Consider the following 26520-nt stretch of genomic DNA (forward strand, 5'->3'; position numbering starts at 1 on the left):
ATAGGTTCTTCTGATGGAGACCAAACAGGCGAGCAGCTACGGGAGCAGTTTTAATCACACATTGAATACGTCCTGCGGGTAGGCACGCAACGTGACACTTCACCCGTGAGGTAGGTATTAACCCCATTTTATGGATCATCTGTAAACCGAGGCTCAGAAAGTAGGCTGAATTTGCCAGCAGATTCAGTGTTCTGCAGAGCCTGGATGGGTGCCGGTTTTCACGGCCTCTGGAGACTATTTTAGAACGGTTGCTTTCTCCAGACTGCGGGCTGAGGGTTCCCTGCATTCTAAATGTAAACCTAGCCCACAGGATTGCTTTACTAGCGTTGAACTTCAGTTTTCTGTTACCAAGCGACGGTAGATGAAATCTGAAAGATTCCTGTTCCATTACTGCAGAAATACAACATTGAAATACAGGCTGTCCAGAGACAAGAGCAGGTGTTCCTATTCAAAGACCCCACTGAGAATCTGATGAAAGCGAGCAGAAATGCACACAGGTGCATCACTTTGCACAGTTTTAGGGGTTTCAGAATCTCCCAGAAGGTCATCCATGGATGTAAGGCTGAAGGAACCCTACTTAAGAGGCGGTGCCAAGGAGTGCCAACAAGTGGGGCTGTAGCAGAATGCAAGATGGTTCTGGTGAGTTAAAGGACAATGCCACCCCCACCCCTCATCCCACCTGGCTGTAGCATTCCATTTTAGAAAAGGGAGGCTGAAGTCTTCCTCACTCCTTAGCCTGCAAGATAATAAGCCTTTCCTAAAAATTCCAGCTCCATGTGACTGGTGTGTTCAAGCAGGCATTTTTCAGAAAGGTAGCTTGAACCAGAATTTCTTCAAAGGGGTCTGTAAACTTTTTTCTTTTTTCCCCAGAGCAAGAAAAGCCCAGGTTGGCCATTTATCCTGCAGAAGCACAGCACTTCTAAACTAAACGTTCCCTTCAGCAGTTGGAAATGAATTCATAACAAGGAGGAGGGGCGGGCTGCTTTCTCTAGGGAGATCCTGAACACCTGATGCAGAATAAAGTCGGTGTGAAGGCAAGCTAGAAATAGCTTCATTAACATTTCAAATCGGTGGCAAGGTAGGTGTAGGGGGTGCTGCTTTTGGTTGGAGGTTTCCGGAAGGCAAATGAGGAGGGAGGATAAGCCACCTTCATGTCACCTAAAACTGTTCCCTGTAGTGTAGACCCACACTTTTATGTAAAATAAGCACCGGTAAGACAAACAGTACACCACAGAAAAAAAATCTCGTAAACTCTATAGAAACACAAGCTAACGAAGATCACACTTCTTAGGCTTTAAGAGAAGATTAAAGTAGAAAAAAAAATTACCTAAGCTCCAGCAATAGACTGTTTCAGGAGCACAGTGAGCTGGGATAACAAATGGATTTACTGGTCCAAGTAAAGGGGAAGGGAGGGAAGTTCTAGCTCACGCTGTGAAACCACACAGAGATTAAGAAAATCATCTGTTTTAATGTTTGGTCCTCAATCATCTCAATGTAGCTCTTCTCAAAGGAGAAACACTAGCTCCACCTCATGACCTTGTGGTTGAAGCCTCTGGTGGGGGGAGAGGAACAGCAGCCCAGGTGTGCCGAAGAGCTACAAGCACAGCCAGGTGTGCCGCCTTCCTTATACAGTGCCTGAGTGGGGCTGCCGGGCCTCGGAGGACTGGGCCTGTCTCGAAGGGGGCTGGAGATGGGAGCTTCTGAGGAGACCCGGCCCTGGAGAAGGCCCCGGCCCTGTAGCCACAGCCACTTCACTGCCCTCGGGCCAGAGCTTGCCCCAGTGACCCCAAAGAGAAGGAATGGCAGAGGTGACCCAGCCACAGACAGAAGGTGACCAATGTGCATAGTGGTTTACTACGCAAACCCTACACACAAGACATGGGAGCAGCTGGGCAACCCTGCAGTACTTGTGGAGACTGACTCAGAATCTGGAACTTCCTCTGGGGTGACACGGCAGGCAGCCTTTTCTCCCTCCTTGCTGTGCTCTGATGAGGGCCAAGGAAAGCCCAAGTGTGGGGTGGGCATCACTGGTCCGTCTCACTGCCAAGACCCTGCAAAGAACAATATGCTTTTTGTCAGTTGATATGCTTATGGATACATGTGCACCCGCCCTGTGCTGCCCGCAGGCAAGCCTGGACCATTTGGGGCAGGTGGGAATCGGGCACTTTCCCTGAGGACGTCTGGACAGCCCTTCACAACTGAGCGTATTCAGGTAGGTCCTAGGGGTACCCAACCCCTCTTGCTCTTCAAGGCGAATTTAAGTAGAGTGTGGACAGAGGCTTTGTCATGATATCCATTATCATAACTAACCTGAGACATCACTGATTAAAATGAAGGCTAGATTTTAAAGAGTGAGTCCATTTGAAGAAAAGTATGAAGTAAAGGCTAGTATAGGTGGCCTAGACATGGAGCAGATGATGAGTCGCATGTGACCGCCTGAGTGGACGACACACCTGGATGACCTAGGGGTTCTCACCGCTGGGACAAGAGGCAGGTGAGGTAGGGCGCTGGGACCTTCCCGCCGGCTGGGAGCTCAGGAGGCGACCTACCTGCTCGTAGTCTTCCACATATTTATATTTCTTCTCCCGATAGTAGCATCTTTTCTTCATGCAGTAGAGGACTATGACATCACACAGCACTGTCGCCTGAATGCAGCACAGGGCAAGAAAGAATGAGGCAGGATGCTGTGGCCCCTATTATTCTGTGTGCGCCCCTTCCCACAAAGCCTGGGATCTTCCAAGGAAATGAAAGGCTCCTTCATCTCTCCAGGGGAAAAGGTTAGGGCCCGAGGGGCACGGTCTTGGAGAAGGGCAGGAGGAAGCAGGCGGGGATGGGGAAGGGAAGTAAGCCTGGAGGGTCGAGCCTAGAAACAAGTCTGGGGTCAAAGGGAAGAACCAGGATGCCAGCAGAGGGTCTCAACTTGCTGTGCTGGGGGGGGGTCACAGTCCCAGGCGGGTGGCCAGAGAGGTCTAAGTGAGCCACTCACCACCCCTAAGAGCGCCAAGCCGGAGCCAATGTTGATCATGGTGGGGATGATGTCAAATTTCCCAGCCTGCAAATGATGGGAGAAAAAGAAGAATTTGTGATAGGGGTGGGGAGAGGGCCTCTTGCCCCTGGCCAGCCCAGAAGAGGACCAGTGGGCTCTGAACGAGGAGAGCCGGCGGCCAGGCTACCTTTCCAAACACGATGATGTCGAATCGGATGCCGTAGGCTTTGATGAGCGTGCGGTGCTCGGTGCCGGTCAGGTCGTTGTAGTACTTGGCAAACCTGGGAAAGGAGGCCGGGTTAGAGGGAAAAGGCACAGGGAGGCCTGAGACAGCCTCTGGGTCCCGCTGAGGGACGTCAGAGCGAACTCCCGAGGCCCTGGCGGAGTTGGCACTGGCTTAGGGCTCGCTCTGCCTGCCGAACGAACCACACTCGAGCACCCCGGGGCTTCTCCGGGCTCGTGTGAAGCAGGGGCTGGCCTGTTGAGGAGGAGGGCGCTGGGGCCCGCAGGGCAGAGGGTCTGGAATGCTGGCACAAGGGCGCACGAAGAGATCCCTCCTCTGTCATCACCCTCACTTCCTACGACTTAAAACGGAACTTCCTCCTCTGAAAGTCCTTCCTGATACAGCTGAGCCCCGTCTCTCAAGGAGACCCTGGCCACTAACAGAAGGTGGCCAGCCAGCGGTGATGGCCAAGTCTGCTTTGTGGGCGGGGGGGACCGAGCACCTCAGCACTGGACATTTTTTGTATTAAAGAACCAATGATCCATCAATTGGATGAGTGGATAAACAAAATGTGTTATATCCACACCATGGAATATTATTTAGCCATAAAGAGAAGTACTGATAAATGCCACAACATGGATGAACCCGGAAAAAAGCCATGATGCTAGGTGAAAGAAGCCAGTCACAGAAGGCCACATATTGTATGAGTCCATTCCTATGAAAGTCAAGAATCGGCAAATTAGGTAGATTAGTGGTTGCCAGGGGTTGACGCAGCTGAAGCCTGGGGTTTCTGAGGTGATGAACATGTTCTGAAATTGACTGCGGTAACAGCTGCACAACTCTGTGAATATACGAGAAACAACTGAATTCTACACTTTAAAAGGGTGAACTGTGTAGTATGTGAACTATATCTCAAGAAAACCATTTAAAAAGGACCACCAGGAGGGGGAATTCCCTGGCAGTCCAGTGGTTAGGACTCTGTGCTTCCACTGCAGGGGGCACAGGTTCAACCCCTGGTCAGGGAACTAAGATCCCACATGCAAAAATAGAACACGACGGGGCATGCCGGGGGGAGAACCACCGAGACCGATACCATTTGCTGCCCGTGTTATACAGGGGATCCACGAGGAGCCTAAGCTGTGGCCTGAGATCTGTCTGGCCCACAACTTCCATGCCATGGTCCAGGCCTGGGGAACTCGGGTGGGGCCTGATGCTGGTGGAGGTCAGGGGCATGGGTGTCCTTGTGAGGGTCCCATTGGCTTCTCTGTTCTGGGGTTCCAACCCAAGCTTGAGGTTTTCCACAGTGGTTTCTACAAGAAACAGTGTAACTGTAGAGATAGAGCAATGCAAATCTGACTCCCTTACTAGGGAAAAATGCAAGGATCTGCCCTTCTATCAGTGAGCCAGACGGTTCAAGAGGACAGCAGATGCTCTGTGCATTTGATTCCACACATCACCACTAGAGGGAGACAAGAGCAGCAAAACAGCACCACTGACCCTACTTGGAAACAGGGTCTTTGCAGATGTACCTAGTTAAGATGCAGTCATACTGGATTAGGGTGGACCTCAAATCCAATATGACTGGTGTCTGTAAAAGAAGACAGACAAAGGACACAGAAACACAGGCACAGACGGGAGAAGGCCATGTGACGACAGAGGCAGAGACTGAGTAATGTACCTATGAACCAAGGACCACCAAGGATTGTCAGGAGCCACCAGAAGCTGGAAGAGGCAAGGAAGGAGCCTGGCCTGCTGACACACTGATTCTGGGCTTCCAGCCTCCAGAACTGTGAGAGAACAGATTCCTGCTGTTTCAGGCCACCCAGTTTGTGGTCATTTGTTATGGCAGCCCCAGGAAACAAATACACAGCACTTCTAGCGGGGAAATACCAGCAAAGGCCTTTCCTGAGGCCAAAACTTGTATCCCCTGCACCTTTGGAGATTCTGGGGGCCAGATCAACCGAGAAACCAATTCATGGATCAGGCCCCAGAGGCCTTTGGACTGGAGGACCACAGGCTCATCCACTCCTCAAAATTAGTGAGCAGAGGGACTTCCCTGGCGGTCCAGTGGTTAGGACTCCATGCTTCCGCTGCAGGAGGCCGGGGTTCAATCCCTGGTCAGGGAACGAAGATCCCACAAGTGCACAGCCAAAAAAAAAAAAAAAAAGAAAAAAACCCCAGCAGGGTCCTGGCTGAGGCTGGCCGGCCCAGGAAAGCTAAAGCAGACAGTTGTTCTGGAGGCAAGAAAAGGCGAGGAGGGCACTCACAGGTCGGGATGCCACAGGGGCAAGGCCCTGCTTGGACCACTCTCCCTGGCACACGCCTTCCCACCTGCCCTTGGGGTGCCGCCTGAGTGCTGGTCTTGGGTGGGCGTGGAGGCCCCCACTGGGGAGTGATGCAACTACCATCACCCCCAGCACATGAGGGCCCAAGCTCACACCCACCTGAAATTGTAGCCTGGGGACACGTTGTGGTCCACGTCCCGGGTGTCCAGGCGGCGGAAGGAATACCTGGGCAAGCAGAGGGAGGCGGCTCTGTCCAGGTTGCAGTCCCATTTGATCTGGATGCCCATGATGCCTCCCTGTGGGTTGTGGACAGACAGAGCAAGCTTTCCTCAGAGCCCATTCTAGAAGGAGATGTGTCAAAGACTGTGTTAGAAAAGCCAGGACCTACACCTACCTCGACAGCCATGTCCTGGAAGCTGTGCCCTGCGTTCTCCACTATTTTGCCAAGGCGGAATATGGGGCAGAAGGGATCTGTTTTAGCGTCATAAATGCACGTTTTGAGGTAGGTAGTGGTGATGTTGGGAAGGATATTCCTCCTAAAGTTGGGAGAAAGCAGAAAATAGAAGGAAGGAAAACCTCAAAGAAGAGCCAGAAGTTTGTCCAAGACACTGGTGAATTCACACAGCTGGCCACCACTTACTTGCTGAAATTAAATTTGGGATACCAAATGTTGTTCTTAATCAAAAGAGTGAAGTTTTCTGCAGCCTTTAAAAAAGCAGGCCTGAAAAAAATTACAGCATATTGTTAATAAAAGCACAAACATATGTACACTCCTAATATACCTAGGTAATTTTTTTTTTTTTTTTTTTTTGCGGTACGCAGGCCTCTCACTGTTGTGGCCTCTCCCGTTGCGGAGCACAGGCTCCGGACACGCAGGCCCAGTGGCCATGGCTCACGGGCCCAGCCGCTCTGCGGCATGTGGGGTCTCCCCGGACCGGGGCACGAACCCGTGTCCCCTGCATCGGCAGGCGGACTCTCAACCACTGTGCCACCAGGGAAGCCCCCTAGGTAATATTTTTAAGTCGCATACCCACGTGTCTTACAATGTCACTTTGCCAAGAAAAAAGTAAAACATATCTCGTCTTTTCTACTTTCCTCTGCATAAACACTAGGTGAAGAGAGGAGACTGCAAACCAAGGCTTCTGATTTCTTCCAGTCATGGAAGGGCAGGGCCTCTTCCTCAAGGCAGCGGGAATTTAAGAACCTGAGGAATAGCTAACAAAGGGTGGGAGGGTGGTGCCTCGTGGCCTCACTAGAAATCACTCATCCGGCAGGTGCTGGGTTTCAGGGCTTACCTCCGTCAGGTATTCTCGGGAATGCTCAACAGATCTGGTTTAAGAAGCAAAAGCAAAGGTGACTTCACCTACAGGCTGGACACAAAAAGTGCATGTCTGCTGCTGCACCACCTCTTGGAAGCGCCATGTCAGCTCCTGCTGACAGTAGGAGTTGAATTACCCAAGGGGACCCCACTGCTTTGGAGGGTTTCTACAGGAGGATCTGGCACTGTAGACTGACTCCTCAGTGGGGGGGGGGGGGCCCTGACCCAGGTGGAATCCTTTTGTTTGTTTGTTTGGCTGCATCACATGGCATGCAGGATCTTAGTTCCCAGACCAGGGATCAAACCCGTGCCCCCTGCAGTGGAAGCGTGGAGTCTTAACCACTGGACCACCAGGGAAGCCCCCCAGGTGGAATCTTTGAAGCTATAAAAAACCTCAGCAGTCTTCCCCACCCTGAGACAGGAGCAAGGCCAGTGATGAGGCCACACAATGCGGGGAGCTGAGCCTGTCGCTACCGCCGACAAAGACCTTGACCAAGGCACTTCTTTTGGGGCTTTGAATTCCCTCGTCCCTGTATCAAGGGGATGGACTGTATCAAGGTTTCTCAAACCTGTGTCACTCCCTATACCACTGTGTGCCTCATGTGCAATACCTGTCTTTAAGATTAACCCTCCTTTAAAAAAAAATTGAGGTGAAATTCAGAGAACATAAAATTAACCATTTTAAAGTATACAGTTCAGTGGCATGAAGCACATTCACAGTGTTAGACAACCATCACCTCTATCTAGTCCAAGAACATCTTTATCACCACCCCGAAAGGAAACTGCTTGCCCAGCAAGCAGCTACTATCCATTCTCCCCTCCCCTCAGCCTTCGGGAACCACCGATCTACTTTCTTTCTCTATGGATTTGTCTGTTCTGGACATTTCATATGAATGGGATCAGACAGTATGTGACTTTTTTGTGTCTGGCTTCTTGCACTTAGCGTGTTTTTGAGGTTCATCCCTGTGGTAGCCTGTGTCAGAGCTTTTTATTCATTCCTTTTTATGGCTCAATAACATTCCATTGTACATGTTCACCACAATCTGTTGATGGACATTTGGGTTGTTTCCACCTTTAGGATCAACTCACTTTTTTTTTTTTTTTTTTTTTTTTTACTGACATTCATTTTGAAATAAAACTTTCCATCATGACCATAAAAAATATCATTTGCCACAAGTTAGAGGTCATCGTTCAAATAAATATAACTAAGAACAATGTCATTACGAGCTGACATATTTCTGTCAGCCCGACGTGCTGAGCCTGGGGCTCGTTCTCGGTGAGAAATGGAAATCAGCGAGGGACAGAGAGGTTTTGAAGACACTCCAGACCAGGATCTCCTCCTTGATATCAGCTAGGGGCTGAATAAGAGCAGAGATGGGAAGACCTTTCTCTCCATGTGACTCAGAGCTGAAATTTCGTGTATCAGTGTACACTTAAAAATCATCCTACACTGGATTAGATCTATAACAGTGCTGATGTAGGTAGGCATACATATAGCTGATGCACTTCATTGTACAGGAGAAACTAACACAACATTGTAAAGCAATTATACTCCAATAAAAATAAAAAGATCCATAACAGCACTGTCTGGTGAAAATATACTGTGAGGCACAAACCACACTGTAATTTAAAATTTCCTAGTAGCTACATTAAAAAGTAAAAAGAGGGAATTCCCTGGCGGTCCTGTGGTTAGAACTCTGCACTTCCACTGCAGGGGGCGCTGGTTCCATCCCTGGTTGGGGAACTAAGATCCCACATGCTTCGCAGCCAAAAATAAAGTAAAAAGAAACAAGTGAAATGAACTTTTCTGTAATAAGCCAATATATCTATAATGTTACTACAACATGTAAACAACATAGAATGTTATTAATGAGATACTACATATTCTTTTTTTTTTTTTTTTTTTTTTTTTAATAATAAGCCTTCAGAACCTGGAGTGTATTTTACCCTGAGAGCTCATTTTGGGCCCAGCTGCATTTCAAGTGCTCAGTAGCCACACGTGGCCACTGGCTCCATAAAATCCTTTCCAGCTCCAGAATGCTAGGATTCCTCGTCTTCTAGTGTTCCCTCCCTTGCCGGAGCTACTGCTCTCAGCAGTCCGCAGTCCTCACCATTCTCTTGTGCTGCGACACACCCAGGATGAGGTTCACATGGCTACCTGATCCCCGGGCTTCTCTAGGCCTCAGTCTGACGCTGGGTGAGAAAGGCCCCAGGTTGCCCGCAGTTCCCAGAGCGTTACTTCTGACTCCACCCACTCACAGCACAGCTGATCGCAGTTTGGAAGAATGTTATTCCAGGCAACCTTGAACCTGCTTTAGTTTATAAAACACACTTTAATGGACATTAATAATTTTCCTGCCCAGCATCTGTACCTTTTTTTCTGGTAACAGAATCCCACACTTCCTTTAAAAGCCACACCTCCCCCACTCAACCTGTGTCATTTGGGTGGGTCTGACTCCCCACCTAGCTAGGAAGGCACATGACCCAGGCCTCAGCCGTAAGCAAAATCCATCCCCCAGCCACAGTGATGGGTTGGATGGGTTGACAGATGTGGCTGAAGCTGTGAAGATGGACAGGTCTAGAATCTTTACGGACAGCTGGGCAGGGAGACTAGCGATTATGCCATGGGTCCTGCAAACGAAGCCACCACGGAGGGAAGCAGAGTCAAGAGGTGGCGCCTTGGATGCTGTCCTTCGAGCCCCAGGTCTGGCCATGCTGGGATCTCTGTGCTTAGTTGAACAACCGCCCCCACTGTGCAGGTGTGCGTGCGTGCGTGTGTGTGTGTACACACCCGTTTAAGGCCCTGAGAACTGTTTCCTGTCAGTTACTTGCAACTGACAGAGGCCTAATGTAGCAATAAGTCATCTGCACTCTTATCATGAGTGACAAACACCACGGCCCACTAGCTACTGAGGGTTGCTGCCTTGTGGTTGAGAACCGCCAGCGCAGGGAAGCCTGACTCCACAGGCTGACACCAAGAGCACAAAGCCACAACTCCCCTGCCACCTCTCTCAGGCCCGAGACCCAGCATTTAGGACACTTCTGTCCCTTTGGCAGGACTCACGTTGGCACTTGTGCGTCATCCTCCACCGGGCACCAGGCTGCCACCTCGCATGTGTTCATGGTCTCATTGAATGGCACGCACCTTCCTGTCGCGACTCCTACAGGGGCGAGGGGCACCCAGGTCTATGGGGGTCTCCTACTTTCTACTTTGTGGGGCAGGGTAGGAACTCCACCATGCATCCTATGCAATCAATCTTGAGCTGGTCTAATTCCGGGATTTAGACAGCATCCAGAAATTCAAATTGGAGGAAAAGAGTTGTCTGAGTCCTAGCCACATCACTGCTTTGCCAACTGCAGGGCTGGGGTGATACCGAGCCACAGGACAGGGCAAGATCTGGGATGGCTTCTGGGGTGAAGATGACAGAGATGAGTGTCGAGAGGGTCCCAGGACCCCAGTCTGGACACCAGCCTCTCCCAGGCTCGTGTGGGGGATTTCTCCGTCCTGGAGATTTCCCTCTGAGAGGGGGCCCATGGGGGAGGCAGTTTGGTCTGGGGCTACCCTCCCCAGGATAAGCGTCTACTGTAGAGTCACAGCCACAGGCTTGTACCATTGCTGTGGGTGCCTGCAGAGCCAGCAGTGCAGTTAGCATCGGATTCACACACGGTGGTCTTATCTGGAATCTGGAAAAAGAAGAACCAGTGAAAACAGGTTTCACATGGCCTGGTCCCACCCACAGCGGAAGAGACCCAAGGCTCTTCCCCAAGAAGCTGCCTACCTCAGGACAGAGGCCCTGCGTCTGGTTCATGGTGACAATCATGTTGGTCATGATGAAGAGGGAGTTTTCCTCCTGTAAAGCAGGCAGAGGGGAGTGAGTGCTGCATATTACCTTCAGAGGAACCAGGCAGAGCCACAGGGAAGGCCTTTTACTAGGATAGTGCCTTCACTCCCCGCCGCCCGTGCCATGCAAAAAACAGTTAAAAACACTGGTCTTAGGGTCTCCCATTCTCACCGATGAGAGTTATAACCTAACTGAAAACAGGGACTCCAATACTTGCACACATGTTCACAGCAGCATCATTCACAATAGCCTAAAGCTGGAAACAACTCAGTGTCTATCAACGGATGAATGGACAAACAAATTGTGGTCCATACCTGTAAGGGAATATGACTCAGCCATAAAAAGGAATGAAGCACAGACCTGGCTACAACGTGGATGAACCTCAAAAACATGACGCTGAGTCCAAGAAGCCAGACACAAAAGGCCACGTAGTGTATGATCCCATTGATATGAAATGTACAGAATAGGCAAATCCAGGAACAGAAAGTAGATTAGTGGTTGTGAGGGGGTGAGGGAGAAGGTGGAAAAGGGGATGATAGCTTAATGAGTGTGGGGTTTCCTTTTTGATGAAAATGTTCTGGAACTAGACTGACGTGACGGAACACAACATCGTGAATGTGCTAAATGCCACTGAATTTTTCATTCTGAACTGGTTGATATTGTGACACATGAACTTCACCTCAATTAAAAAAAACATGTCTGTACCCTGAAATGGTTCCTTAATAAAGCTGGACTTGTTGAGGGAAAAGAGTCAGTAAGTGCTCAGTATATCCTCTGCCAACCGGATTACCTCACAGGCGCAAAAACACGAGACCTCAAAGGTCCCAAGTTTGGCTGGTTCTTTCCTAACAGGAACTAAAATAAATACATAAAACATTCTATACAGAAGACCCAGTCAGGGCTCGCCACTGACACTTCTCTTTTTTTTTCTTTAATTTATTTATTTTACTTTTGGCTGTGTTGGGTCTTCGTTGCTGCGCGTGGGCTTTCTCTAGTTGCGGAGAGCAGGGGCTACTCTTGGTTGTGGTGCACGGGCTTCTCATTGCGGTGGCTTCTCTTGTTGCGAAGCACGGGCTCTAGGTGCGTGGGCTTCAGTAGTTGTGGCTCGCAAGCTCTAGAGCGCAGGCTCAGTAGTTGTGGCGCACGGACTTAGTTGCTCTGCGGCATGTGGGATCTTCCCGGACCAGGGCTCGAACCCTGGTGCATTGTCCCCTGCATTGGCAGACGGATTCTTAACCACTGCGCTACCAGGGAAGCCTGACACTTCTCCTTTTGAGAAGGTTCTGTTTTCTCCTCCTAAGTATGAAGGTGCCAAATGGTTGATATAAAGTTTCTGGAGAGCAATTTACTTGGGGATGAGACTGAAGAATTGCTAACAGTGGCCTCCCAGTATAAGGAAAAAAAAGACAAAGACCCTGCAAATTCTAGTTGGACCTCCTCCTTATTGGGTGCTGGTGCTCTAAACTGAAATGCTCTGAGCATTTCATACTCCTGAGAAGAGCAGTCAGTGCTGGGAGCCATCAGGGAAACTCAGGGACCAAAGGGTCTGTAGACATCTCCACTCCCAGGTCTGACAAGGTGGTAGACGCTCTGGGAATAGTTGGCATCTTTCAAAGACAGGCCTGGAACAAAGCATGTTGGGAAATGAGGAAATGGCTGCAGGAGGGGGCGTGAGAATGTGGCAGGAGGCCCAGGTCAGGCGCCCTAGCAGGCACCCGTGTTCCATATGTAGACACACTGCTTGCTTGGTGTTTACAGAAGGCTGCTCCTGCGTCCTTCCTGAGTTAGACCTGAACAAGTCAGTGTGGTTTACTTTTTGTTTCCCATTTCTTATCTATTTTAAGTTTAGGGAAATTTCAGTCTGGAGATGAGCCGAGTAGATGCGGTGCAAATAGATATTTGTGTTTTATCTTTGGAGGAGCAGAAGGATATCGTGAAAGCTCATGAAGAGAGCCCTGGGGAACTCACACGGCCCCCAGCTCCGATCCAAGATGGAAGGCAGAGCTGCTGTGTGTTCCTTCCCACTGAGCGGCAGAAGCAGGGGGCCGTACCCTCCTGTGGGTCCAGCAAACAGACGGAGTGTGATATTCCGAGCCTGCCAGGATGAGGTCGTGGCTTCGTAGGAAGCAGAGGTCTCTCTGTAGAGACAGGTGCATGCCAACAGCACCAGCTTCCTCCAGAAACTATGAATCCCCTGTTCCATTTGACCTTTATGGTTTATTAGGTCTGATTTCTCTCTGGGCACCCCACAAGAACCTTCTCTTGAGAAGGCAGAGGGAAAATGAACACAGTTGAAGAGGGAGTTTCTGAAGTCCTTGCTCTGAGCCCAGAGTTGACAGCTTATCTGCATGTGGCCACCCCAGTCACCCTAGCACGTGGGCCATCTGGAGGGATATGTGGGGTTTGACTGTGGACCAGAGCCATTATCATGGTTAAAGAGAGTCAATATTTAACTTGGAGCTTTGTGGATTAACAGACGGGAGACTAGGATGCTGCGTCAGTTTCTTCCCTTCCCTATGTTCCTGATGGAATCCTATATGGGTATGGCTGTTTCCTTCTTCTTTGGCTTTGGGTCCCTAATGGCTGTTAAAGTTTTTACGCTGTCTGAAAAGATTTACCATGTGGGTTTTCAACAATAAAGCAAACCACAAAATGTGGAAAGGTGATAGTTCCACCTGCATTTTTCCCAGGATTTAAAACATATGCTTCTCCACTTTTCAAGTCCAGCGACAGACTCAGATGTCCATATGGAAAGCTTCTGCTGTTTAAGCCAGCCATGTTTTAGGGCTGAAGAAACATAGCTGATTGAATATTACCTGCTAGACCCTAAGCCAAAAAGAGGTCTGTCTGCACTGCTTTCTTGGACTAAAACGATCAGTCTGGGCATTGGTGATGTTAGAACTCTGGGCGTGCCAATCACTAATCAAGAGTGCAAAGGTGAAGGGAAAGCAGCTAACTAGAGGCTTGAGCTTTAGACAGAGACACAGTGGGAGGCTTACCTGAGCTGGAATCACGTAATCGGCCACATCCCAGATCCGGAATCCAAGTTTAGAAGTGTTGGTCGTGGTCACACCCTTGGCTTTGGCAGTAACGGAGCTGACCACAGAGTCCATTTCCTGGTAGCCCTTTTCCCACACAAACACCCAGCTACAAAATAAAACAGGTCTCTTAAATTGCCATTAGGATTGCATGAATTTGAATTAATGCTAGGGAGCCTCTGGTAGCCAGAGGCTGAAAGTATGATGTTTACTAGTTGTGACTTTGCAAAAGCTGCTTAACTTTGTAACTTAGCGCAGTGATCAGCACAAAGAAAATGCTCAGTGAATGCTGTCTTTATTACTAGGTATTTGAACACTTTCAATGCACTATGACCCGCAGAATTACCATGAGATAATAGAAATTATGATAATGATAGTTACCATTTGAATGTGTTTAGGTGCCAGGTACTGATCTAAGCTCTTTATGTGTATTAACTAATTTAATACTGACCACTTTATAAGGCAGGTGTCATTATTCTTCTCCATTTTACAGTGGAGAAAACTGTAACTCAGAGAGGTTAAGTCACTTGCCCAAGGTCACACAGCTAGTGAATGGCAGAGTCAGCATTTGAACTCAAGCTTTTTGCTTTCGAAGTCTCCTTTCTTGCCCTCTATGCTATATGTGCCCTCTCGAAAGGAGAATCGTACCTTTTAAGTAAATGTATAATAGTTTCTTTTTCTCTAAGAATTCAGGTCACATGTATGTTTCTCTCCTCTGAAGTGGTGACTTCACTACCAGCCTGAATAATTAAAAATCTGAAGGCATTGGTGCATAGTGGTTAGGACACTGGAACAGACTGAAGCCAGCCTATCTCAGTCCATCACTCACTAGGCATAAATATGGCCAAGCTGCTTAACCTCTCTGTGCCTGTTTTTCCCATCTATAAGATGGGAATGATAACAAGACTTCACAGGATTGTTGTGAGGTTACAGGAGTTAATGCATGTCAAACGCTTGGAACAATGTTTGTGAGCCATTATCGGCAGACTGAAATTGGCCACGATGGGAGCATTTACACCGTGGAAATCGGCCAGTACTACAAATCAGAACTCCTCCCCGTCAGAGCTGTTGTGAAGCATCAATAGTGACTACTATTGTAATAGTGACTACTATTGACAACTGTTGTTAATTTCTAGAATCAAGAAATGCCACTAGCATCCCTCTCCCCTCCTTATAAGCTCTAGGTGCTGAGACTTCAGAAATTTGCTTATTTGGTTACTTATTGTCTGAGTAGTCTCCAAGTTCACTACCCATCTTAGAGATGGGCTTTTTCCCTAAGAAGTCCTCTTCTTCAGGGTTTCTAGGAGTTCAGCTGCAGTATAAGCTTCCATTTAATTCTAGTCAGACACGGAGAAGCTTAGAGCAGGGTCACTATTATTTTACCACCAAGTACAGTCATCCCTTGGTATCCATAGGGGATTGGTTCCAGGACCCCTGAGGATACCAAAATCCATGGATGCTCAAGACCCTTATATAAAATGGCATAGTATTTGCATGTAACCTAGGCACATCCTCCCCAATACTTTAAATCATCTCTAGGTTACCTATAATACCTAATACAAAGTAAATGCCATGTAAATAGTTGTAAATACGATGTAAATGCTATGTAAAAATAGTTACTGGCAAATTCAAGTTTTGCTTTCTGGAACTTTCTGGAATTTTTTTTTAAATAGCTGTTATCTATGGTTGGTTGAATCTGTGGCTGCAGAACCTGAGGATACGGAGGGCTGACTGGACAGTGAGTTGCTAAGTCAGAGACACATGGTTTCACCCCAATCACTATGTAAATAACTATTCCCTCATCCAGTGACTGATAATACAATTAGATAACTGAGAAGTGTTCAGTCTCTCTCTCTCTCTTTTTTTTTTTGGCCATGCAGCACACAGGATCTTCGTTCCCCGACCAGGGATTGAACCCGTGCCCCCTGCATTGGAAGTGCAGAGTCTTAACCACTGGACCACCAGGGAAGTCCTGTTCAGTCTCTTTTTGAGGAAGGATTACCTTTGGTCACTACTGGAAAAGAGACCACAATTTCACCAAGATGAATTGAATCAGAAAGTTAAGAGATGAGGTTTTTAAAAATTTTTCTTAAAAGCCCTAAATTCAGATCCTGAGTCAGATCTGATCACAGCAAGATGTATAAAAGCAAAGCATTTACTGCTTAAAAAATCCTCATGATCGAGGCAGACAACACTCCATAGGGATCCTATAAAGCTGCACTGCCCAACAGAAATACAATGCAAATCGTGTAACTTCAACATTTCTAGTAGCCATGTTAAAAATTAAAAAGTAACAGGTAAAATTAATTTTAATGATATGTTTTATGTAACTCAACATATCCCATATATGTTAATGCTATCAATATAAGATGTATTAATATGATATTTAATTGTTTTTTGTCATCTCAGTCTGGAGTAGGGATGTTTCAAATGCTCAACAGTTTCATGTGACTCCTGGCTACCATATTGTACAAGTGCAGATATACTGTGTGCAGTCTAGAACTTTACAGACACCCTAAAGTAGATGTAAACTGATTCTCCTGCGAGCAGCAGCAAAAGCCAAAAGGAAAAAGCTGCATGACAGCCCCTGATTCCAAATGCTTCAGGTCCAACCCAGCAATATGAGTTTAGTGAACCAGCTCGTAGCGGGTCTCAAAATTTAAGGGTGCATCACAATCGCTGGGGGGCAAGGGGTTGGTTGTGATCGTACTTAATGTGACTTAGAGTCCAAACCTGGGGGTAGGCCAAGTGGTTCTGATGCAGCGTTCATACCTGGAAAGCCCTTTTACTGACTACTGTCAGTACCTATTGCTGCTGCGCTGATAGATGGTAGAAGCCAAACCTGCCGGATCATGGGGATTCCCTTGGGCAGTGTTAACAGATTCCAAGCCCCACCCCAGGGTCAGGGGAGAGGGGGAGGATGGTGTCTTGTTACCTTTAAACAATTCCTCAGACGAGTCCTTCATGTTCAGGTAGGTTTGGGAAACACTAGGACACTGGTTCCCAAAATTTGCTGCACATCAGAATCACCTGGGGAGGTGGTCATACTCTACAGCACTTGAATCAAAAAGTCTGGGTCTGAGAGCCAGCAGTCAGTATTTTTTAAAGATTAGCAAATAGCTCTATGTGCAGTTTGGGGAACACTGTATTAGGCCTCTTAAGAAAAACAAAACCAAAAACAAACAAACAAACCCCCCCACAAGGCAGCAGGTAACATCTGTCAGCTCAGCAGCTGTAGACACCGTAACACCCCAGGTGGACCTTGAGAGCGGGCCCAGTTGGTAAATTAATTTCCACCTCCTCTCGAGTTTTATTACATTGTAAGTGTGCGTCAATTAAAATTAAGCACTAGGTGAGGACTGATGGTGGAGGGACATATAAGCAAAGAGGGCAGCATGGGGAACGATGAGTCTAAGGCACGTGCCTATACCAAAAACTCCAACAACCCCATAAAAGGAAGGAACTGAACTTTAAGTGATTTTTGAAAGTGTGACCTCTCTATTATCATGAGTTACCATATGATGCTCAAAGGAAAGGGAAAGGAAGCCACAGACCCAGAAGGAACCAAGTGGAAATCCCAAACCTTGGTTTCTGTCAGCAGATCATCAGAATGGGAAGTGAAGAGCAAAGAGTGAGTCATTTAGGGCAAAGCCCTCCGACCCCCAGCCAAAGGACATCATGGAGCAAGTCGGAAGGGACAGGAAGCATGAATGGCGAGGATGAAGGTCTAGCTAGGCTTTGCCTTCAAGACACAACATCAAAGCAGCCTCTGGACCCAGGGCCGGCACAGAGCCCGTCCCCCTGGTGGCTAGGGTCGGGGGTGGAGGGCTGGGGGAGTAGGGATGTATCCCTGGCTTCGGGTCGCTGTTCCCTGGACCCCATCTGGAGGGCGGTCGCGGGGCTCGGCCGAGGACCTAGGCCAGAATGAGCAGGTGCGTGGCCGGGACTCAGAAGGGGGAGTTCCCGGCCGTCGGGTCACACCCTGTCCCCGGGACCCCTCGGGGTCGTCGCCCGCGGCCGCGCTCACCCGATGACGTAGGCCAGGATGAGCAGCTGCACCGCCCGGTTCATGAGCCCCACTTTACGGCTGCGGATGAGCACGATGCGCGGCGTGTCGTACTCGAACAGGAAGGCCGCCAGCACCGCGCAGCAGCTCGCCATGGCTGGCGCCCCGCCGCCGCCGCCGCGCCGCCCTGCTCCGCGCTCTGCACCCAGTAGCCGGACCCGCCGCCGCTTCCCCGCACGGGAGCCCCGCCCGGCGTGGCCGTTCGTGGGGGAGGGCCCGGAAGGAGGCGGCGCTGACCCTCGGGGGACGGGGCCGGGCGAAAGGCGTGACCTCCCCCTCGGGTACGAGTGCCGCGCCGCCTCAGGAGGGCCGGGGGAGAGCGACCCTCTCGGGGGGAATGGGGCCTGGGGGAAGGGGTGACCTCCTCGTTGGGAACGAATGACCCTTTCTGGAGAAGAACGGAGGAATAATGACCCTCCCCCCCCGAGGGCCTGGTGGAACGAGCGACCCCCTCCTCCTCAAGGGGGGTGGGCTCTACGGGGATGGGATGACCTCTCCTTCAGGAACGAATGACCCCATGAGGAAGACCAGGGAGGACCGGTGACGCTCAGGAGAGATAGAGCCCTCAAGGAGAGAGTGACCTCCCCCTTGGGAAGGAGATAGCCCCCAGGGGCGGGAGGGGTAATGAGCGACCCCCGTGGGTGTCTAGGAGTGAGCTGGGGGCGGGGTGGGGCGAGGCGAGGCGCTGGGGGCAGCTTAGGGGAAAGAGCAGTCTCTTTCCTGCGGGCTCCAGTAGGGGGCAGCGCTGCCTTCTCGCTGCAGGAGGGAAAGCCTAAATATCCGGTACCCTAGGGACCCTTGGCTGGAGCCACACACGCTGCAAAATAGCCCTCTTAGAACTGAAGCCAGGTCACATACCTACTCCCATTCCGATGCTTCCTTAGTTGTAGGACGGGAGGAAGCAGCCTGAGCCTGGTGAGGGGTTTCTGTGACCATCCTTTGAACTGAGAAAGTTTTATCACAACTTTAGGGAGAATTGGAAAATAGAGGGAAAGTGGAGGAAACACCCACAGTTGCACCACCTGAACATAATTTTCCACGTGTGTTCATTCCCTTCAGGTATGTTATATATTTAGTTTCATTCATTCATTCAACAAGTGTTAATAAACACCTTCCGTACCAGGCACTGTCTAGTGAACAGAACAAACCCAAAAGTTCTGCCTTCATGGAGTATAAATTCTAGCAGATAATTGTGTATACGTTTTTAATTTGTAAGCAGTCAGTGATGGTACTTTTCAATTCCTGATTCACACTACATGTTTTCCATGTTACTGCAGACTTGTCATAACGATAATTTTTAATCTATGGATTGTTTCTTCAGTTAGGGATGATTTCCTTAAGCACTCTCATCTGGTTGTTTCTAGTTTGTGGATCCTATGCATAATCTTTTTTTTTTTTAAGAAGATGTTGGGGGTAGGAGTTTATTAATTAATTATTTTTGCTGTGTTGAGTCTTTCGTTTCTGTGCGAGGGCTTTCTCGAGTTGCGGCAAGCGGGGGCCACTCTTCATCCCGGTACGCAGGCCTCTCACTGTCGCGGCCTTTCGTTGCGGAGCACAGGCTCCAGACGCACAGGCTCAGTAGTTGCGGCTCACAGGCCCAGTTGCTCCACTGTATGTGGGATCTTCCCAGACCAGGGCTCGAACCCATGTCCCCTGCATTGGCAGGCGGATTCTCAACCCACTGCGCCACCAGGGAAGGGAAGCCCCCTATGCATAATCTTTAACACACCATTTTAGGTCTTTTCCTGGAAGTGAGATTCCTAAGCCACACCACCTTGTTTTTACAAATATAAGAAGGTGAATAATAATAAAATTTGAGGAAGACAGTATCTGCCTCTGGAGATGGACTTGTCATGTTAACAGGAGGACTAGAACTTCCACCTGCCTCAGTTCAAAATAGTCCCAGGAAAAGGTGGTGACAGTTTAAGTGGGATTTTATTCATTTTTTGACAGGTATTTACTGAGTGCCTGTTGTGTGCTTAACAATGTTCTAGATGCTAGGCATATGAGGGTGAACAGACAGATAAAGTCTCTGCCAAAATGTAGCTTTGGGTAATTGAGGGGACTTAAATTCTATGTAGAAAAGAAAAACCCAGTCATTAAATTCTCATTGGAAAGAAACTTAAAAATACTTTTCCTTAAGAGTCAAAACACATTTACAGCTCTCGTGAATACTTACCCCATAGTAATGAGATGGTCCTAGCCTTACACATCTTGAATTTAAATGGTTTGTTTGTGTTTTTGAACAAAGTCAGTTAAGAGAAATGTACAAATAAAAGTTTTTGTAAGTGCCTAGTTGGTAGTGTAACCTTAGGCCCAACCAGAGAAGCTGATCCTGAAAAATGATTAGGAAAAAAAAATTGTTTCATTTACACTCTTGCCCTGAGTTTATCTCTTTTTAAAAACAGCTCTCTTGAGGCATAATTGACATACAGTAAACTGCACATATTTAAATTATATAGTTTTATAAGTTTGACATATGTACACACCCATGAAACCATCAGCACAATTAAGGTAGTGAATATATCCAGTGCACTAGCTAGAGTAATCTTAGTTTATAAAGTAAAAGTGACTGCTGACTACAGTTGGGATTTTTCACATAATTTTTTTTTTTTGCAACGCAAGTCAATCTTTATTGAAAATTGCAGTGTTAATACATAACAATTCTTGTTACAATAAACGTGCTTTTAAGAATTTTAAGTCTGAGCTTATCTACTCATCAGATTGCATAAAAAATTAAAATAGTATGCATTTACACATAATGTAATTGGCTCAGGATGGATGTTCCTTTGTATTGATTGACACCTGAAGTTCAGTGCAGAGGTGAGGGGTGCCTTTAACACTGGAAGACAATGCTGGCTTAAGTTTTTTAAAAGTACTATGAGAATGGTCTAAAAAAAAAAAAGCAGTATTCAAAAATCATTAAAAAAAAAAAAAAAAGGAACGATTTCCTAGTCAGTAACAGTGGCTCCCTGGGGTCTCTCTTGAGTGGCCATCACAGTAACCCCACCAGGAACACGTGAGAGCTGGCCTCAGGTCCAGCCCAATTATTCTACTGACCACTGGTCTCCACGAGAACCTACAGGAGACTCCAATAGGGCTCAGGAGACCAAGATAAGACACTTGTCATCTCCAACACACCAATCCTGGGAGCACAGCATCCCCTGAAGCTCACTGCAGGCTCCCTGCACAGAGGTGCCAGCCTCTCCTTGGTCTCCCTGTCCCAAGTGACTTGACATTGGTCCTGGGAATCCAAATAAGATTACTCCAGAGGTTTTCTGTTCTTCAAGTGAATAGGGTGGGGAAAGAGGCAAATCCTCTGAAACATGTAAGATCAACTCTGCAACTTTCTATCTGAAAAGATCAGACCCTCCTCTGCACTGTGTCCTCTGCAGGCTCCTTTCAGAAAGCTCAGGTTGAGCAATAAACAGCTCAGGAGAAAAAAAACACACCAACATTTGAAACGTACTAGAGAGGAGAGTCATACAGTCCACCCTTCCCCTATGCCAGCCACTCCTCTCTAGAGACACACCCCGTCCTTAGAAAGCACCAAGAGAAGAACCAGAAGCTGTACCCCACCTCAAGCCCCACACCCTTAAGCCTGCCCTTGCATGGCCAGAGGATGTCAGACAGGCATCCTGTCCCATCTGGGCAATGCCCAGGCTGGCAAGAACTGGGGTGTCCAGCTGTTAGCTGCCAGATAGGGAGAAGGTGGCCCAACTGGTCGGAGGAATACTCTTTCCAAATGTTTACAAAGGACAGGTGAAGAAGTCTGAGTTTCCTTCTTAAAAAGAAGGCCCCAATACTGATGCATCTGGTTCCTGCCATCCTTTCACCACCTGCTGGCAGGACAGCACTACCAGAGATTAGTACATCCCAAGCCCCAAGAATCTGTTTCCTCTCGTCTGAAGTGCCGATGCCAGCAGATTAGTACATCCCAAGCCCCAAGAATCTACTTCCTCTTGTTTGAAGTGCCGATGCCAGCAGATGGAGTGAGGCACTGCATGCCCAGCTTGGGAAGGGCAGGGCGAGTACCGAGTACCAACCAGGTGTCCAGCCCATGGCCCAGGACCACTCTCAGCTCCTGTAAATACTACATTTGCATAGCACTCAAGAAACAGAGTCATATAATACAACTGGTAGGCCTAATAACTAAACCAACAAGAATGTTGAGAGAAGATCAAACACGAGAGACAAAAGATTCTGGAAGCGCTTCTGTGCTTGTCACCACCAATGGCCCTGGCCCTAATGCTGGCCTCAGTTCTCAGAGGCAGCAAGCTGATGGGACCATCACTCATCGTGAAACGTTCAGTTACCTGGCCCAGATCCAAACAGGGTTTCCCTAAGCAGAGAAAGATACCTTCTAAACCTTAGGGGAAGGCTGTAGAAAAAAAATTTTTTTTAATGTCCATGATGATATCTATGTTTATAGGAATTAGTTCCTTTATTTGCCTGTCTCAGCTTCTAAAATAACTGTAATTTAGCTGAAAGACTCTCAAATTAGGAATGTTACATATAAAAAATGCAAAATTTCTCTGAATGTTGTACTGTTGTGCTTAGGATATCAAATTATGCAACTTTGTAACAGAAGCTGTATTCCTTAATTTTACTGGAACTAAATGCTGCTAAAATTACAACATATGATAGTTTTGTTACTATTCATTATATCCAGATTCTTACCTGCTAGACAAGATCTACCTTTCACATTTGATAGCTGATGCCCTGATAGTTTCACAATTGAAAAGATTTCCACACAGATGTATTCCATAATGGAAAAATATTTGATGAAGTCTCCCAACTCAACTTCACAAAAGGGAAACAAGATTTTTTTAGAAATTACAGGGGGGAAAGTGTTTATAAAGCTGATATAAATGGGGAGAAAACGCAACCCACTCTTTTCTTTCTCTTGAAAACACCGTTTAATTCAGTGCTCGTGAAAACATTCACCCTGTGTGTGCCAAGTCTCAGGCAAGCTGGAAGAAACAGCCTATATAATTTCTCATAACTTCCTCCTGAATTCAAATGACTCCAACCCTTACAGGTAGTCGCATGTGTGTATCTGTGTATGTGCACTCTGTTTGGGACTTTTAAAAAACATATACTAAAATCATATTTTTTCCTAACTTATTACACTAAATTGGGGAAACCAGCTTCTCTGTTACTGGATCAGTTCAGGCCCTGGAGAACATATCAATATTACAAACTGCCCACTACACAGATGGAATTACCAACAAAGAGTTGAAGAAGTGGACACTGTGCCTGGGGTAAATGACTGCCACACACACACACACACACACACACACACATGAATACACACATACAAAGGTAGGTTAAGTGCTCTTGAAGCAATTTAAAATACTTATTAGTAAACACACTATGTTATAGACATTAGAAATAAATCTTCTATTTACAATGATCCATGCAAAAATATTCCCAAATTTCTTATCAAATAAAAGGTGAAAAAGAAAATTATGAAGAGTACTCACTATAAAAAATAAGGTTACCAAAGTCTCAGGCGTCAGGTATCCCACTCACCCCGGGGCTGAATGCCACCCCAGTGCCAGAGCCCTGACCAGCTGCTGGAGCCGTAAGGAGAGTAAGGTGCCCTCCCCACCTGAGGCCCACAGCGCTCGAAACGATGATGGGGTGGAGCAGGGGCACCCCTGCCCCTGACAGACCGCTGAAAGGGAACAGCCCTCACCCCCCACCCCCTCTGACTTCATCTGAGGACAGACCCACACACACACCCATCGATACAAGTTGGGCACATTTAGGCAAAAAATCCTCTCGGTTTCTTATGTACAATATTCAGATTTTAAACAAAATCCTTTCTGTAATAAGTTCTGGCAGGCAAACACGTTCTGATGCTGCCTGGCCCTTTGCTGTCCACACGTGCTTTGTGCCGAGTGTCCTCAGCCGCAAGAAGATATGGCCAAAGGGGCTCACCGACAACAGGCGCCAGCCCTTCCCTCACACCTCCCCACAGCCATGTCCACGAGCGCCCTCCAGATGGTCTCAGAGGACAAGTCCCCATCAAGTGCATGGGCCGAAACACAGCCACAGCCCTGCTTCTCTACAAGGAACAATCAATATCCAATAAAGTTTTGTTCCCTTTTAAAAGTTCTTAAATATACAACTTTCTTCATAACACACAGCTGAGTGAAGCCTTTGCCCTTCTTTGTGAGAGGGAGAACAACAATGCCTACCTATGTTTTCAGGTGACTCAAACATTTCCCCCGAGGGGCTGGGGGAAAGGAATGATTTTTCTAAGCTAAATAAAGGAGAGGCCAATACCTCCTCCAAGTGTGGCTGGTTCTCTTTCACATATCTTCCATCCCAAGAAAATAATTTCGCTCTACATAGGACTTTGCCATTAAACATATAGAAAGCATCATCTCTATCTGTAAGAGATTTGTAATGAAAATTTAGATAGCAGAGAAAATTGCTTTGCTGATAGGTAAACCACCTTTTGTCCCTAACTGGATTCAAGGTAATCCCTAAGGACGTCCACATCACACTGACCCCACGAGCCTAAATGGAGAGAAAGCCATTAACCTGGCTGCACCCCAAGCAGCGGTGGCCTCCCCACACTCTCCCTGTCCCTGCAACTCTCTCCCAGTGCAGTCCGTGCAAAAGGAACAGATGGGTGGAAAGTAGAAGTCCATGTTTCCAATTGGCAACCCACGTCAACCCCAAAAGGCTGAAGAATCATCGAAGAGATTTCAGATGCTCTGTGAAGAAATTCACTTTAACACTTATAACTTTAAGACTGCATACATTACAAGAGTGCATTAATGACACAAGTTGTAAAATACTTTTCCATTCCTTTGGATTTTGCATATGATGGTTCTGCATCAGTCACTGCAGGTAGATGGAACAAGCTTTGTTTTTGTGTTGTTGTTTTTTTGCTTAAACATGCATTCAGCTAGATATGATTCAGAATAGATTAATGCTCCCTTTTTATCATTACAGTTAGCTAAAAAATTGCCTGGCAGCCCACCAAATAGGATTTGTTTTCAGACCAACCCACAGAGTCAGTGGGAGACTGAGGGCGCTGGGACCTGCTGGGCCGGCCGTAGTCTTGTTTAGCTAAGTGTCGACAGCATTAAGAACAAAGTCCCGGTTGGAGGCCCAAGGCCTGCAGCACCAGCTGTGGAACCTCCACGACGTGACGGCACAGCTCCATCCGCAAACGCTGCAGGGTGGTCACCACTGAGGGGGCACGTAGCTGTAGGTGGGTGTTCCTGGGGCCCGATAAGTGGGCACAGTGACGGGGTGGGGGGCGACAGGAGCTGGGGAGTGGGCGGGCAGTCAGCAGGGTACCTGCTGACATGGCTCTAGTGGTCCCCGCCACCGTGCCCATGGTGACCCCGTTGCCTCTAGGCAGAGGGATGGGAGCAGGGGACACCGTCGCTAGCATGCCGTTGGGCTGCACCACTGTGGTGTGGTGGATGACGTGAGGGGGTACTGCATACAGGGGCTGGGGGTAGTACGTGCCTTGCTGTGCGTGCGCGCTCTGCTGGGGGGTAGGCACTTCGCAAGGGGTGTCCAGCGGTCTGGTAGGGGTTGGGGGAGGAGGAGTACGGTGGCACCGCCCCGCTGGTGGAGGAACAGGACACTTTGTAAGGTGTGCCAGGAGTGTAACCTGTTTGGAAGGTAGGATTCGCTCCAGGGTACGTGTTGGGGGAATAGGCAGGAGATGCTGCGTAACGCATGGGGAAACCAGCTGGAAATCCAATTTCTTTGGCGTTTGCATAGGGAACCGCAGAAGAACCCGGGCTGTAAACAGGATTCATGATTTCAAGAACGCACCGCGGCGGCGGCCTGGGCCTCGGTGACCAGCGCTCGCCGGCCCGGGGCGGGCTCGGCGAGGGGCGCGCGCCGCGGAGGCCTGCTCCGATGCGCGGCTGAGCCGCGAGGCCCAGGTTGCCGCCGCCGCCGCCTCCCCGGTCCGCGTTCCCCCTCGCCCAGTTCAGCCCGGCCCGCCTCTTCGCGGCCCGCGCTCCCTGCCGACGCTGCGCAGCCGCCCTTCACATAATCTTAATCACATTCAGTTGCATATTGTATGCTTGGCTGAGTGTAGTCAGTTATTGAGCAACTCTGGGAACTTAGCTTAAGAAAAAAACCACCAAGATTTTTAGTAAAGATGTTAAGACAACTCAACAAGGAACGAATAGTCTTTTCAACGAATGGTGCTGGAACAACTGGATATCCACGTGCAAATGATGAAGTTGGACCCCTACCTCTTACCATATATGAGAATTCACCCAAAATGGATCAAAGACCTAAATGCAAGAGTTAAAACCATGAGTCATATGAAGACATAGGTGTAAATCTTTGTGACCTTGAATTAGGCAGTGGTTTTTTAGATATGACACCTGAAGTTCAGGTGACAAAAGAAAAAAAGTAGATAAATTGGACTTCATCAAAATTTAAAACTTTTGTGCATCAAAAGCCACTACTGAGAAAAAGAAGACAACCCACAGAATGGGAAAAATCATATATCTGAGAAGGGTCTAGGATCTTAAAGGGTTCTTTAACTCTTATAACTCATCAGTAAAATGACAACCCAACTAAAAATGGGCAAAAAGTTTGAACAGACTTTTCTACAAAGCAGGTACACAAAAGGTCAATAAGGATATGAAAAGATGTTCAATATCATTGGTTACTAGGGAAATGCAAATCAAAATCACAATGAGATACCACTGCATCCCACTAGCATGGGTATAATCAAAACAATCGACCATCAAAAAGATGGCAAG

General features: G+C 48.0%; 2 protein-coding genes and 1 pseudogene across 3 annotated transcripts in view; 1 reads left to right on the forward strand and 2 right to left on the reverse strand.

The window, feature by feature from the left end:
* Window positions 1–1448: 1448 nt before the first annotated feature.
* On the reverse strand, window positions 1449–17853 carry P2RX4 (purinergic receptor P2X 4; the record flags this gene model as incomplete). Its single annotated transcript, XM_081253192.1, has 12 exons — window positions 1449–2051; window positions 2550–2645; window positions 2987–3052; window positions 3174–3267; window positions 5654–5790; window positions 5889–6030; window positions 6135–6215; window positions 9877–9973; window positions 10424–10496; window positions 10592–10663; window positions 13654–13801; window positions 17720–17853. The coding sequence occupies 12 exons, from the start codon at window positions 17851–17853 to the stop codon at window positions 2025–2027; spliced, it is 1167 nt and encodes a 388-aa protein (XP_081109318.1). The 3' UTR covers window positions 1449–2024.
* An 84-nt stretch (window positions 17854–17937) lies between these two features.
* The window catches only part of IFT81 (intraflagellar transport 81), a 192638-nt gene continuing 184055 nt past the window's right edge, over window positions 17938–26520 (forward strand). Inside the window, exons 1-2 of the mRNA XM_081253180.1 lie at window positions 17938–18039; window positions 18729–18817. The gene's annotated coding sequence lies outside the window, so the exon portion shown is untranslated. The remainder of the gene's footprint in view (window positions 18040–18728; window positions 18818–26520) is intronic.
* Window positions 24965–25623, reverse strand: LOC308627161 (myelin-associated neurite-outgrowth inhibitor-like; annotated as a pseudogene). Its single transcript has one exon. The product of its transcript is annotated as a myelin-associated neurite-outgrowth inhibitor-like (transcript).

Source organism: Mesoplodon bidens (genome assembly GCF_964165515.1).
Source record: "Mesoplodon bidens genome assembly, chromosome: 13".
Lineage (NCBI taxonomy): Eukaryota > Metazoa > Chordata > Mammalia > Artiodactyla > Ziphiidae > Mesoplodon > Mesoplodon bidens.